Raw genomic sequence first — 15,114 nt, forward strand, 5'->3', positions numbered from 1 at the left:
CTGTAAGACCTTCTATTTATAAATGTTCTAAAATATACACAGCCTTGGTTTTTTTATCTCATTACGAAAAGGAAATCCTTATATATACATATATATATATATATATATATATATATATATATACACACACACACAGAGAAAGAAAGAGAAAGTGTGTGTTTGTGTCTATTTAACTTGACATTGTATGATGGTTGTAAAGATGCGTCACCATTGTATAAGTGGTGTCATTCACTTCCAATCTTCCATGAAAATTTGTTGTCTGGTCGTGGGGAAATTTTACCTTGCTTGGAAATAGGTAAGGGCTGGTAACAAGAAGGACATCCAGCCACAGAAAATCTACCCCACTGAATTTTGTCTGACCCATGCAAGCATGGAAAAGTAGGCATTAGGACGGTGACAACACAATTCACAATTGCCATTTCATCTCCTCTGCCAATTACTGGGGCATAAACAAACCAACACCAATTATCAAGTGGTGGCGGTCAGGCACAAGCATTACGACACACACACACACACACACACACACACATTTATATACGCCAGGTTTCTTCCAGTTTCTGTCTACCAAATCTACTCACAAAGTTTTGCTTAGCCTGAAGTTATAGCAGAAGATACTTTCCCAAGGTGCCACACAGTGGGACTGAACTCAGAACCATATGGTTGGGAAGCAAACATCTTACCACACTATCATGTCTGTGCCTACACTGACTATCCGTTCATTAGTATCTCTGATCAGAAAAAGTAAACCAATCATTGTTGTTTGGCCTCAAGTCAGCTCTGAGCAAGGAGACATATGAGTGAAGTGGTCCAACTATGACCATCACATGTTATTTTGGGATAATATATCCCAAGACTGATTTGTAACAAATCTGTCTTACTGCACAGGCCTGGCTGTGTGGTAAGAAGCTTTCTTCCAAGTGATGTGGTTCTGGGTTCAGTCCCAACATGTAGCACCTTGGGCAAGTGTCTTCTACTATAGCCTTGGTCCAACCAAAGCCTTGTGAATGGATTTTGTCAATGGAAACTGAAAGAAGCTTGTTGAATATATATATATATATATATATATATGTGTGTGTGTGTGTGTGTGTGTTTGTCCCCCACCACTGTTTACAACCAGTGTTAGTGTGTTTATGTTCCTATAACTTAGCAGTTTGGTAACAGAGTCCAATAGAATAGATATCAGGCTTAAAAAGAATAAATATTAGGGTTTATTCAGTCGATTAAAATTCTTCAATGTGGTGCCCCAGCATGGCCAGTCTAATGACTGAAACAAGTAAAAGATAAATGATAAAAATATATGTTAAAATTCACCAGAAATACTTTAAAAACTCAGCAAATACAAACATGTGGTTAAAAATATTCATTTTGCTGTTAAACCTGACTGAATATTCCTATACTAAAAAGTGGTCCCGAGACGACTCATCTCATCTAGTGTTTCTCATCATTTGCAAGACAGTAGGATGTTATTTGAGGGAAATTTGGCTAATATTTCTAGCAGGTCAAGCACCCATCTAGAGGTTTCCTCATTGGTTTGTTCATTTTCAGCGACATGCACATTGGATTTCAATGAAACTAAAATGAAATTTTGACTTCTGTATTTTCAGAGTGGAGAGGTTGATTGCTGGCCATTAGAATGTCCAAAGCTGATGTGTTCTGATGTGGTCAAAATGTCTGGAGACTGTTGTCCACGGTGCATCGATGATGACCCGTGTCATGAAAATGATCAATACAGTGTAATTAATGCCGGCTTGATTCCAAGCCTTTGTAGATACCATGGTCGTAAATACCGTCATAATGATCACTGGAACCTCCATGGAGATAAATGTACCACTTGTAAATGTAAGGTAAGTATGTTTGAAATGATATCAACTAGAGAAAAATAATCTATCCTCCTTTTTAATTCCTTACTATTTTAAAATGTTCTTTGTATGTTTATGCTTTACTTGTTTCAGTCATTTGACTACAGCCATGCTGGGGCACCACCTTGAAGAATTTTAGTCAAATGAATCAACCCAGTACTTATATTTTTTTTTTAAAGTCTGGTACTTATTCTGTCGGTCTCTTTTGCTGAACCACTAAGTTACAGAAACATATATAAACACCAGCAGCACCACTTATCAAGCAGTGGAAGAGGACAAACAAAGACACACTCACACACAAGCACACACAGTCACATACACACACACACACACACACACACACACATACACATGTGATGGGCTTCTTTCAATTTCCATCCACCAAACACCAAATCCACTCACAAGGCTTTGGTCAGCCCTAGACTTATAGTATAAGACATTTGCCCAAGACATCTGCCTGAAGCCAGAACCATGTGGTTGGAAACGTCTTAGCACACAGCCCAAATATTTCAGAATTGTAATTGTCTAGCAAATGATTTGATCCCTGAGACTGCATGTTCAAACTGAAGCAGTAATATCATGGAATAGCCATTTTGGCCATCTAAAACACATAAATACTATTATATTCACTTTCCAGTTATTTCTTGAGGTGTTAAAATGTTTGCCATACAACTTCATCTTAGTAACAGACATCATTCTATGGCAACTGCATTGTAACAGAACTGTGTCAGTGATCAAGTTACAGTTGTACGACAAAAATTTTAATGCTTCCATCCAGTCATTTCATCACCCACCATTCCTGAGAGTCCCATAGGAGTAGAGTCCTCTTTCTTTTTCCCAAGGTTTCTCTTTCTACAACTTTTACTTCCCTTTGTACTTACTTTTGACTTTTGGTCATGGTCAATGGTTATAAGTGAGTGCATATATATATATACCCTCACAGCTGACAAGTGGTGTAGCTGAAAGAGGATGACATAACCAGAAGCCAATGACCACCAGAAGAGAAAGATGACCCCCATTGTTTATATCCAGTTCGTTTCCCCCTCCATACTTTAAAGAGGCCGTAGGCCAACAAGTCTTAGGGCCTGATGATATGCCATAAAGATACTCTTTATGGTGAGAAACCCTGGGTAACCCTATAAACAGGCCTTCACCAGTAATAAATATATATATATATGTGTGTGTATATATGCCCGTGCGATGCCACATAAAAGCACCTGTGCAGTGCCATGTAAAAGCACTCAGCACACTCTGTAAAGTGGTTGGCATTAAGAAGGGCATCTGGCCAGAGAAACCATGCCAAATCAGACTGGAGTCTGGTGCAGCTCCCCAACTTTCCAGCTCTGGTCTAACCATCCAACTCATGCCAGCATAGGCAGCAGATGTTAAATGATGATGGTGATGATGATATACAATGTGGTAAAGCTTCAACAAATAGAAGACCACTTGATCAGTTAAGAGAGTAAAAATAAAAGCCACAGATCTTTGTAAATACAGCTAACCAGAGTTTCCTGGTCAAAATTATTATTTATTTCACCATTTTTCAAGCTGAGGACATGATTTTTTTTTTGTCAGTTGTCGTTTAAACATTATCTGCTCAAAAAGACAAGTGACAAATGACTTTAAAAATGGTGAAATTGTTGAAACAAGCTGTGGACTAATCGTATGTGTGTGAGTGCATGCACATGTGTGTAAGTATGTGCTTACACTAAGTTACAGAGTATGACCACTAAGTTACAGAGACATAAATAAACACAGCAGCACCACTTATTAAGCAGTGGTGGAGAACAAAGACACACTCACACATAAACATACACACACACACTCACATACAGAGTCACAAACACACACACACAGTCACATACACACGTACACACACATGTGATGGGCTTCTTTCAATTTCCGTCGACCAAATACCAAATCCACTCACAAGGCTTTGGTCAGCCCTAGGCTTATAGTATAAGACATTTGCCCAAGATGTGTAATGTAAATGCATATATACTTGTGTTTGTAATCAATTGAATAGCATCATGTGAATGCTCAGTGATGTTATGTTATCCAGCTTTTAAAATATTTTATTGCCAACTTATATGAAAATGTTGTTTGATTACATTTTTTTAATGTATTTTTTCTTCTTTTTCTTCTTTTTTTTCTAATTGCAGCGCGGACACATATGTTGTTCTTTCAACCAGACTTGTACAGCCCTTGAAAGATCTCCGTGATCGAATAATGTGATTTAAGTTTGCAACGGCGACAGTTTGTTGCCTACATTTTCCAGCAAAATACAGCCATTCCATGCCGCCACGTATGACAATGTAGAATGCCATCCTAGCTGTACGGGCCTCTACTAAATGTAACTAACTTAAATGAGACTTGGGCGTCCTGTGCTGCCCATGCATTCCCTACTCTTCTGGCAGCAGGATGGCTGCAGCTGCAGTAGTTGCTGCTGGAGGTGCATTGGTTCCTTGTCAGCTTTTGGTGTAGCTCTCTTTGAAATCTCTGCTCATTGTACTAAGACGGACTTCTACAAGAAATTAAATGATTAAAAAAAAAAAGCAACAAGTTTGGCATATAACAGGCACACAAACTGCAAGAATTAAATGATTGGTTGAAAACAGTGAGAAAGGGCGTGTATGAATATGTATGTATGTGTGCATGTATGAGAGAAAGAGCAAGAAAATAAGAGATTCTGGAGTTCATTCATGGAAAATTGTGTACATTGACTGTGTTGTTCTGGTCTCAGACTAGCTGCCCTTAAGCAAATATCTCTGTTGATACCAAAATGTAAAAAAGACAACATTGATGTGAAAATTTCTGAGTCTGTGTGTGCATATGTATTATAGTAAGATATATTAATAGCTGCCTACTGAGCTGAATCTGTCAGAAAACTTTACCAAAATATGCTCAGGGAATCTAATAGCATTGCCGCTTTTCTCTTCTATCTGATCTGACTGGTCCTGTCTTCTCCAGACTTTGTCTGCCAGTTCGGCTATACACCCTTATACACCAAGTGGAACTCCTTCCAATTTATTTTATTTTTTAATTTCAAATTGAGGTGGGAAGTATTTGTTATTTTGGCCAAAAAAGAAAAACAAAGGAAAAGAAAAGAAAGGAAAATGACACACACAAAAAAGAAAAATTCTTACTGTTTATTTCTATTCTACCTCTATTATTTTTTTTTACTTTCATTTTTTTTTTTTCGTCTAAGAAATAATTTTAGATGCAGCAAAGATGAAGGACAAGGTCAGACAGTTAAAGATTTAGAGTAGAAATTTAATAGATAAACCCATAAAATGGATTCAGACGGCTAAAAATGTTTTCAGACCAAAGGAGAGATCAGACAACCAGAGAAATTATATTTCAATTTCTGTTGTAAGAAGACTAGGTTAGACAGCTTCCAAAATAATTTAGAAACTTCTGCTTACTTCTACATTAAAGACTTATCAGACAAATTGAGAAACAGCACATAATCTTCACAAACGGTAAAACTGTCCAAATAATATTCCAATTTGTTTCTTTTTAGTTTCCATACATATAAATATATTTGTAGGAACTCCCATATCTTTCCTGTATACTCTTCCATTAGATTCACGGATCTCTATTTTTCATATACCCCAAGTCAAATACTATCTCTTTGTTCTCACTCACCTTCAATGTTATCAACTTTCATTTCTCTCTTCCCACCATCTTCCACAAAATCACCCAATTTGTGTTACCTTATTCTATGTTTATCAATTCCTATCTCATTTTTATTATCATATTATTCATGTTCACCAATTTCAATCTTACTTCCAGCGCAATATCTAAAAATAATTGAAAATTACCCTGCATTTCATTTAAAAAAATTTTTTTGTAAGATACTAAAATATCCTTTGCACATGAGAATACAATGATTATAGTCAATTGAAAGCCTACCTAGACTATATTATAACATCAAGGCTTATTTAAGAGGTAAAATACATTCTAATCTCATAGATTCAAATTGATCCCAGCTTCCAGTTGCAACAACATATAATATTCTTTATAAAACCTTAAATAGATTATCTCTTCTCCTTTTCCTGTTCACAACACTATGTTGGTGTGAACTAATCAATATGTGAGGAACTGTATACGTATAAGGTATAAATGTGTGAATGTAAACACTTCTTAAATGTATGAATGTGTGCACTTCTTAAATGTGTGAATGTGTGCACTTCTTAAAATTCTTAATATTTCTTTTCATTTTTCTTCAGTGGTAGCATTATCTCAATTTATATTTTATTTTGTAATAATTTGGTCTTTAACAATAGCACAATAGTTTAATGCTACTATCTTCAGAACAGATTGCAATCCAGATCCATTAGAAGGTCATGTGACTTAGATTTCAAGAGGCTTCATTAAACACTTGGATTTTTAATTTGTATGACAGCAGTGAAATTAAGTTTTATTCAAGGGAGTTGGAATATTTGCTTCCATGAGTGTAATGTTAAGGTACTGGATTACTGACTACATGAAATAAGGACAACTTTATTGCAGTTTTAATTAAAAAAAACCTTGCTACAGTACTTAAACAATACAAATTACACTGCTTGATCCAAGCTGTCTACTATTAGATGTCACACCTACTTCATGATTTGGTGTTTGATACTAATATGGTTATACAGCTGTAAAAATAATTGCTCTAACATAATGTAAACACACAAATCTCCATGTGAGCATGGGAAAATGAACATTGAATATATTAAAAAAGAAAAATATTGCTGTCAATACACCATACTTCAAATTATTTGCCACTTGGGTACAGAACCTCAAATTCACAGCAATGGGGATTATGGAAATAAAAGAATAAACTTTCATCTTTGAATTATATACTTTTAAATCTTTGCTTTTTATTTTCCCCTTCAGATAATTTTCTCCTTTAAATATCCTTCTTATTTTTCAAGTTGTTAAACTTGCAACCTTCTGTTTCCAGCAAGCCTATAAACAATGGTAGATACAAAACGTATGTGTTGTGTGCATATATATATATACACACACATGCATTTGTATGTACTAGTTTACATGTGTTTCTATTGTCCAAAAGTATAGGAGCTGGGGGCAGAGAATCTGTTTACTTCAAGTAATACAAAGCAAAAAATTTAATCAAATATTTAATTATAATTAACAAATAAAACATAACAGTTATGTATTATTACTAGAATTAAATTACTCTTCTAAAAATACTTTCTCTATAGTATCCCCTTAATTTGTTTTTTAACAGTAATTGAAATTTCTTTCAAGAACTTAAAGCCCCTGGTAGGTTTCTGATTGTTCAACCAAACATGAAAGAAAATTACTTTATTCAAGTAAAGACTAATAAAATTGCTCTATGTTTATTAAAATCATTTCCTGAAGACTGAAAATAATAAATTTCAAACGAAAACCTGATGCCTTTAAGTGAAGTAAGTCATCATGACTCCTCATTATTGTGTGGTAGCCTACTGTGTAGTTTACAGCCACCATCACACAGCATTATTTTCAGCCTGAGGACATTCAAAATGCAAGGCTCAAATATCATTAAACTACTTGATTCTATCTGATATATACTTCTCCAAATTCAGAGTCAAAGTGATAATAGAATTGTGTTTAGTGCTATAACTGGTCATATACTCTGTCCTACCAAATTTTAGCTTAAATGATTACCACAATGTTATCCATTAAAACTGCTGTGAAAATGACATGTTTAAAAACTTAAGATTCTTCTATGGAAGTAATATGGTGAGAATAACTTTAACTGGAACCTCTCTAAATATCTCAGAAATGTACGTGTAGATTTGAAACATTCACATTCAGTTGAAATACCTTTGCTACAAAAAAGTAAGGCAGCATGCTGGCAGTCATTAGCACTTTCAGACCAAATGCTTAGTGGTATTTCTTGTCTCTTTATATTATGAATTCAAGTTTGACTTTGCCTTTCATCTTTCATCGATAAAATAAGTACCAAAGTCAATGTAATCACCTCCCACTCGCCTCAGAAAATTGCTGGCCTTGTGCCAAAATTAGAAACCAGTATAATACAAAAGTTTAATTTTGAAACAATAAATATAATCTTCAAATTTACTTCCTGACCAAGAGCTTTTGCAAATGATATCAACAGTTTGAAATCTCTCTCTTTCTTTATATATATATATATATATATATATTTCCTATTTCAGAAAGTTGTATTATCTTCCTGTCAATAATAATTCATAAAAGTCACAATACTAGGAGTGAAAAGAGATATGGTACTGTACAGACACAGCTAGACCATACCAGTACATAATTAAATCAATATTGATCTGGCGATAACAATGCCTAATTTGAATGACATTTTAACCTTTCTTTCTGCTCATTCTCTGTTGTATTTATTCCAAAATGTCTAAGTGTTACCTAAAGCAATTACTTCTCTAGTCACAGATATGTTGTATTATGTTTGGGGACAAGTCACCCAAATTTATTTGATTAAAAAAAGAAAGGAGCATTTCTAAATCATAGAGGAGTGATTAGTGTGGCTAGAATCATTCAGTTGCACGTGTGAAAATGCCATGGGAGTTATGATAAACTACTTGTCTATCTGGAGGTTTCTTGGAATAAGATTTGAGTTGACTTCAAAATGTTGATAGAGACAGGCTGAGTATTTCATGCTTGATAAGCAATCAATTGTTCAGGAACAAGAGTGAAAGAGACAAAGGGAAGTAGCAATTTCCTGTGTCTTAGACATAAATTTATATCTGCACCTTCATTTCATAACTGTTCTCAGTGGTTTTCATTTTTATCTCTTTCTAATCTTATTGCTGGTCTACTTACCTGCCAGTCAGCCTCTCTCACTCTCTCTCTCTCTTTCTCCTTCTCACTCTCCCTCTCTCTCTCTCTCTGTCACACACGTTCATACCAACTTTAATATGAAGAATAATTTGCTTTTCTCTTTCATTCCCTTTTATTTTTGTAGAATTCCCAAAAAGAAAACCAAGGCAATCAACTAACTTATTTTGCCTTTCTTTTGCACCCTCTTTCATCTATGCAGAACCTAATAAAACTTTACATATTTAATGTTGTAATCCTTTAATTATACTTTAATATGTTTCTTCCTTAAATTTTTGATTGGTTTGCTTCTGAGTAAACTGATTGTAATTCACTGTCTTAGCCATGTGAATAAACAGTTTCAGAATTTCATTCTTGAGCAGACTCCTTCCTCAATCTAATCATTGATTCTGAAAAATGTTGCACAGAGCTAGAGATTATCCTGAGTTTCAGGCATAAAAGAAATGATCACCACTTCTAACCCATGACAGAACATTCACCAACCAACTGCAACATGTGTCCTCTTGAAAAAATTTAAGCCCAGCAATCAAAGATAACAAAAAAGAAAAAACACTCATTAATTATATTGTGCTCCCACTACTTACAGGACTAAAAGTAAACTGAACCACTGAGAATTAAACATCTTGTTCTATAATAGTTATTCTCTTTAATGCATCCATTAATATTCTGTAAGAGATTAAGGCAGCGAACTGGCAGAAGTGTTGACACACTGAACAAAGTGCTTAGTGGCATTTCTTCTGGCTTTTCTTTCTGAGTTCAAATTCTGCTGAGTGTGACTTTGCCTTTCATCTTTTCAGAATTGATAAAATAAGCACCAGTTGATGTAACTGACTAGTCTGTCTCACAAAATTGCAGGCCTTGTGCCTATAGTAGAAAGAAATATTCTATAATATTCCACCAAACTTTTTCTCTGACTAGAGCTTTTCTCTGACTAGAGCTCATCTGACTAGAGCTTATTCCAGTTTCTATGGCATTTAAGCAATAGAGAGTACCCCTGAACAGAATACCAGTCTGATGCTATTGCTGGTACTCATGTTCAACAGAGTGGACTGAAGCTATGTGAAATGAAGTGCCTTGCTCAAGGACACAACACATCACCCAGTCACGAACTGGAGCCAGGACCTAACAATCATGAGTCCATCACCTGAAAACACTATGCCACACATCTTCACACAAGAAACCTTCTGTGTTTAAAATGTCTGCTGATATTTCACATTTCTTTTTCCTTTGACCCTTAAGCATTCAGATTACTCTGTCAGGTATAATACTTATTTATCCACATTGTTTTGAATTAATCATACATTATCTTGTAGCTTCAAGATTTTGATGATGTTGTTTATTTTTAGAATGACACAGCAAAATAGGTGTGAGAGGCTATATTTGGCCAGTTTGAACATAAAGCTGGTAAAATATTTGGGCCAGACACGGCCAGTTTAAATGCTAAAAGGTTAAAATAAATAGAAAACTAAAAGGTATACAAATATTTCAAAATAAAACTCTTTCCACAGACATAAAACCCTTTTCATAAGGAACAGAAGTTATAGAAAACTGCAATGAAATCAGTGTATTACTGGTTTTGATCTTTTGACCCCAAAGTAGTGGAAAGCATACATAACTCTCAACAGAATTTTAATTTTGGGCCACAGAACATCATACAAGTGGCAGTTAAACTTCTACTCTATTTCTCAATCCACCTGCTACCCTAATATTAAAACACCTGATCATAAATTATGTTACCTGGCCCTTGAAGTGAAAACATTAAAACACTACCAATTAATGTGTATAATTTTTTGTTTGTTCGTTTTTGCTTGTGGAGTTGCAACTGGAAGACTAAAATTTTAAAAGCCAAATATGAGTTCAGTATGGTCTCTTAAAAATCTTCCTCATATTTTATTATCAGGCCATTTGATTTTTTTTTTTTTTTATATTGGGGGTAGTCAGATTCTAGCTGTGTTAGTAACATAAATATTGAGTAAACAGTCTTCTTTCTTGAAATACAAGTTATTATACTACAGCAAAAATTTCGGTCTTCTGTAAAATATATTACTGGAGGGAGGAAGAGAGAGAATGTGTTTGCACGTGCTCTAAGTATTTATGTGGAGGTTCTTTTATTTTATTTTGTTGTTTTTCTTTGTAACCTCAAATCTTTATGCTATAGACTATCTTAGCTTGTGTCTGTTTCAACTATAAAGACATCTGTAGAAAGTTTCATCATGTCATCTAAAAGAATAAAAATTCAGTTTTCATTAATACTGTTGAAATTTAAGCAAAAAAAAAGTTTTTCAATAAAACTTATTCAAATAATATGAATTCATGAATAATTATTGACATCAATGAAGGAAAAAAATTCCTTAATTACAAATAAATATTGTTTTTAATGGATTGTATACAATATCTTTTCCACTAAAAGTCATGTTTATATACCACACCTTGCTTTCAAACAAGATACATTAAAAGATTCAATTACCTTATCTATTTCAAAGAGCAGCAGAAATGAGTTAAGCTCCTACCTTACTGAATCTATGATGCAGTTTCGATTCAGATGGTATTTTCTTTTCATTGTTAATCATTTTTTTTTTTCTCCTCAAAGTATTTTTAACATAATATCTTTATGATGTAATTTCCTTCTCCCTCACCTATGAATCCTTGGTCTCATATCTCATTTCTTTTATTAGGAGGCTTATTGCTTTTTTGTGGGATTATAATTACCATTATTGCGTCATTTACTACTCAACATAATCCATTAACTGGACATTCTTTACTATAAATTTTTCATTATTATATTAATATAATTATCAAAGATGAAGAGTGGTAAAATCAGTAGAATACAGAAAGTGTCCTCTACTGTATTTGGTTATGTTCCTTTTACATTATGAATTCAAAGTGCACTGAAGCCAACTTGTCTTTTATCTGATTATGAAGTCTTTAAACTAAGTATTAGTAAAGTACTAAGGTTGAAATCATCAACACTACTCTCTCTCTCTCACACACACACACACACACACACACTCTCTCTCTCTCTCTCTCTCTCTCTCTCTCTCTCTTTAAATGTGTAGTTGTATGCCAGTATTAGAAATTAAAACAGGCACCATGTGACAGATTTATGAACCTATAATCTAATTTTGGTACTTCGTTGTACCTTAAATTATTAAGGAAAGACACTTCCTACCTGCTATAGTAATTAGGAAATTTTTCCCTAAAATGTATTTTACCATTTAAGAGATAGATAGAATAAAATGGTGGTATTAAGCAAACCACTTAGAAACAGTACAGTGTTCTAAAGCAGTGTTCCACAACCTTTTTTTCACTTCCGGTACACTTATATTCTTTTCAAGATTCGGTGACACACCTGAACTAAAAATATAACTAAAAGTATAGGGAAAAAATTATATTCAGGTTACACTCTGGCACACCTAGCATCGTTTCATGGCACACCAGTGTGTCATGGCATACCGTTTCTACAGAATTAATACAATTTTTGTTTTGACTCTAAGAGAGAGACATATTTCACTTTATTCATGTCATGTTTCTAATATCATTACAGAAGTGCATAAATTTTCATCATGCTCTCAGTCAATATTGTTAATACACCCCCTTGATGTAAAGCAGATTCATCGACTCATTTTTATCCCTGCTTCCTCAGTCCTGTCCTTAAAATCTTCTTTGGTAGCAATTTTCCAAGTAGTAAGTTCATTTCCATGAGAGTAGAAAAGACAAAGAATCCACCCACAAAGTCTCAACTAAATTCGACTTTCATTTATCATTAAGAGAAAGTAGGACCTACTTTCATTTGTTAAATTGTTAATTTTTTTCTTTTCCACCATTTAATTGGCTATGTATTTAGTATTTTTTATAAATGGTCTCTATTGCCAAAGCCCTTATTAGTAGTTACCCACTCTACCACTAATAAAATAGGGAACATAAACTAATTTTACATTTGTTTGAACTGTTCTTTTATGTTCTTGTGTAACTGATTGACTTTAATTCTTTTGATTATTACCCTTGTAATATTTCAAAAAGTTCTATTCATCTTTCTGTGTGAAATAAAAGAAAGTCTGGTGTTTGTGGGTGGGTGCGGTCTGTGTGTCTGTCTAATTAATGTATGAATGTAAACTTTGTGGAATATTTACATAAGTATGTTGTTTCTTTAGCTAAATTTCTACTTCTAGACACAAACCAAACAAACTTTGAACAAAGATTGTATACATTAGTAAACTCTGTTAATATAAACTACAAATTATATTGGCAAAAAAAAAACTGACTAATTAACTCAAAGCTGCAACAGTAATAGTTGGCTTTGTTGGTAGTTCTGATCAACTCAAGCAAACCACAAACAATTGTTTCATCATAAACAATTGATGTATAACTGACTGCATAAAGCGTAGGTTTCCAAATTGAGGATTATGCTGACTTTTTTTGACTGAGGTATAGGACAAGTGGATAAATTACACATGCAAATGATATTTGGTGGAAATACTTCAACAGATATTGAAAACCTAAAATGCAAACTGGGTCTCGAGAAATCTTTTATAAAAAGAAAAAGTACATATACAAGCTTGACTCTTAATTCCAAAAGCTCTTGTATAATTTCTTTCTTTACAAATGTGTCATTTTAAATGTACTTCTTAAAATATTCTACCTTTTACTTAAAATTCTACTTTTCTTTCATCCCACCCAGAAAAAAAATCTAACCACTAACACCAAATTCTTCTCAAAAAAATCAATCTTTATACTTGTACTCCTTTTTTCATTTTTCTTTGTTTCTTTTTTTTTTTTTTTTTTTTTTTTTTTTTTTTTTGATACTCAAGATCATATACTCAATATGTAACACAATATGCAAAGATCCCTTCCCTATCCTCAGCATAAACAATCGTACTCATTGTATATCTTAACCGTCACCAAACCTACTACCATAATATATCTAAAACCCTCCAACCCATCTTCGCTCTATCTTCCACTTGGTTTTTTTTTCTTTTTTTTTTTATGTCTACCCAAAAACTCCATCTTACTGTTTTTCTATAATTTGATAACTGAAGGTTTTGATTCTTACAAGCTGTCTTTTCTCCCTTTTACTATAACTAAACTATTTTTCATTGGTATTTTTCTACGTTTTTTTTTTCTTGTTTTTGTTTTTGTTTGAGTTGATTTCTCCCTCCCCTTCAACTCTTTAGTGTTTATCTTTGTGGACACAGCTGTTTCTCATAAGTGTGTGCACGTGTATGTATGTATTTTTTTTCCAGTGTCTATATGCAAGAGTGCGTGCAGTTCTATGATCAAATGTATATATAATATATATGTGTGTATATATATACATATATATATGTATATGTATGTATGTATATCTTGCTTATGACTGATTTCATAAATTTATATATATAGTTATAAATATATAAGTGTGTGTATGTGCATATGTATGTATATGTGCGTGCACGCTTAATTGTGTACAATTATGATTCAATATATGTATATATTTGCATGAACGAATAAATTTGCAAATCTTTGAGAGTTTGCAGTGAAGAATAGAGCGAGTGTTTTATGGGAAGGTTTACAGTTATATGAGTGAGTAAATCAAAAGTATATGTGTGTGTGTGTGTATATATATATATATATATATATATATATATATATATATATATATATATATATATATATATATACATTTATATATATACTATATATATATATATATATATATTATATATATATATATATATTCCCAGTCCTCCAGAACCATTCTTGGCATTCCGTAGCCTTGCCGTTGTGTGCAAGTTGTCAGAGAGATTCGCTGTGTCCAGCTTGCTAGCCATGTTACATGTGAAACGTGCTTGCACACATTGCCTATCTTACTATACCAACCACTATGTCTAGCTGTTGTGATTAAAAGCACCTTACTACTCTGGCCTCAAATGATGCTGCCAGATTGTATTATAGTTATTGTGACTAAATAAATAGACACACTTCTTAAATACTACCACTTGCTTTAGATTTTTTCTCTTTTACTTGCTCTAACTCTCTCTCTTTCTCTCTCTGTTTCTTTCCTTCTTTCTCTCTCTCTCTCTCTCTCTCTCTCTTTCTCCCTCTATTTCTTTCTTCATCATTTCCTTTCATACATGATGATTCAAAGATAAAAGAAACGGGAAGAAAAAAATAGAGAAAAATAAATATATCTTTTCTTCAAGCTTGCTAACTTCTTGGCAAGTTCTCAAAATTGTTAAACTAAAAATATATATATATATATATTAAAAAAGAAATGTCTTGTTAAAAATAACATGTAATATAATTAATGATAATAACAATAATAATAATAATGATAATATTAATAATAATAATAATATAAATAAAATAAAACAAAATGAACTTTACTGTTAAATTTATCGTCAAATAACTAAAATTTGTAAAATTTCAAATTAATTCTGAATTCAGACTTTTTCATTTT

At 33.1% G+C, this 15,114-nt stretch overlaps 1 protein-coding gene across 3 annotated transcripts in view; it reads left to right on the plus strand.

The window, feature by feature from the left end:
- The window catches only part of LOC106871713 (protein kinase C-binding protein NELL1), a 413,759-nt gene extending 399,110 nt beyond the window's left edge, over positions 1-14,649 (plus strand). For all 3 annotated transcript variants that reach the window (XM_052976231.1, XM_052976230.1, XM_052976225.1), the window contains 2 exons: positions 1,605-1,844; positions 4,022-14,649. In XM_052976231.1, coding sequence (XP_052832191.1) covers positions 1,605-1,844; positions 4,022-4,081 — 300 coding nt within the window. In that variant the 3' untranslated portion in view covers positions 4,082-14,649. The remainder of the gene's footprint in view (positions 1-1,604; positions 1,845-4,021) is intronic.
- Positions 14,650-15,114: the final 465 nt, after the last annotated feature.

This window comes from Octopus bimaculoides, chromosome 2 (genome assembly GCF_001194135.2).
Source record: "Octopus bimaculoides isolate UCB-OBI-ISO-001 chromosome 2, ASM119413v2, whole genome shotgun sequence".
NCBI classification, from domain to species: Eukaryota; Metazoa; Mollusca; class Cephalopoda; order Octopoda; family Octopodidae; genus Octopus; species Octopus bimaculoides.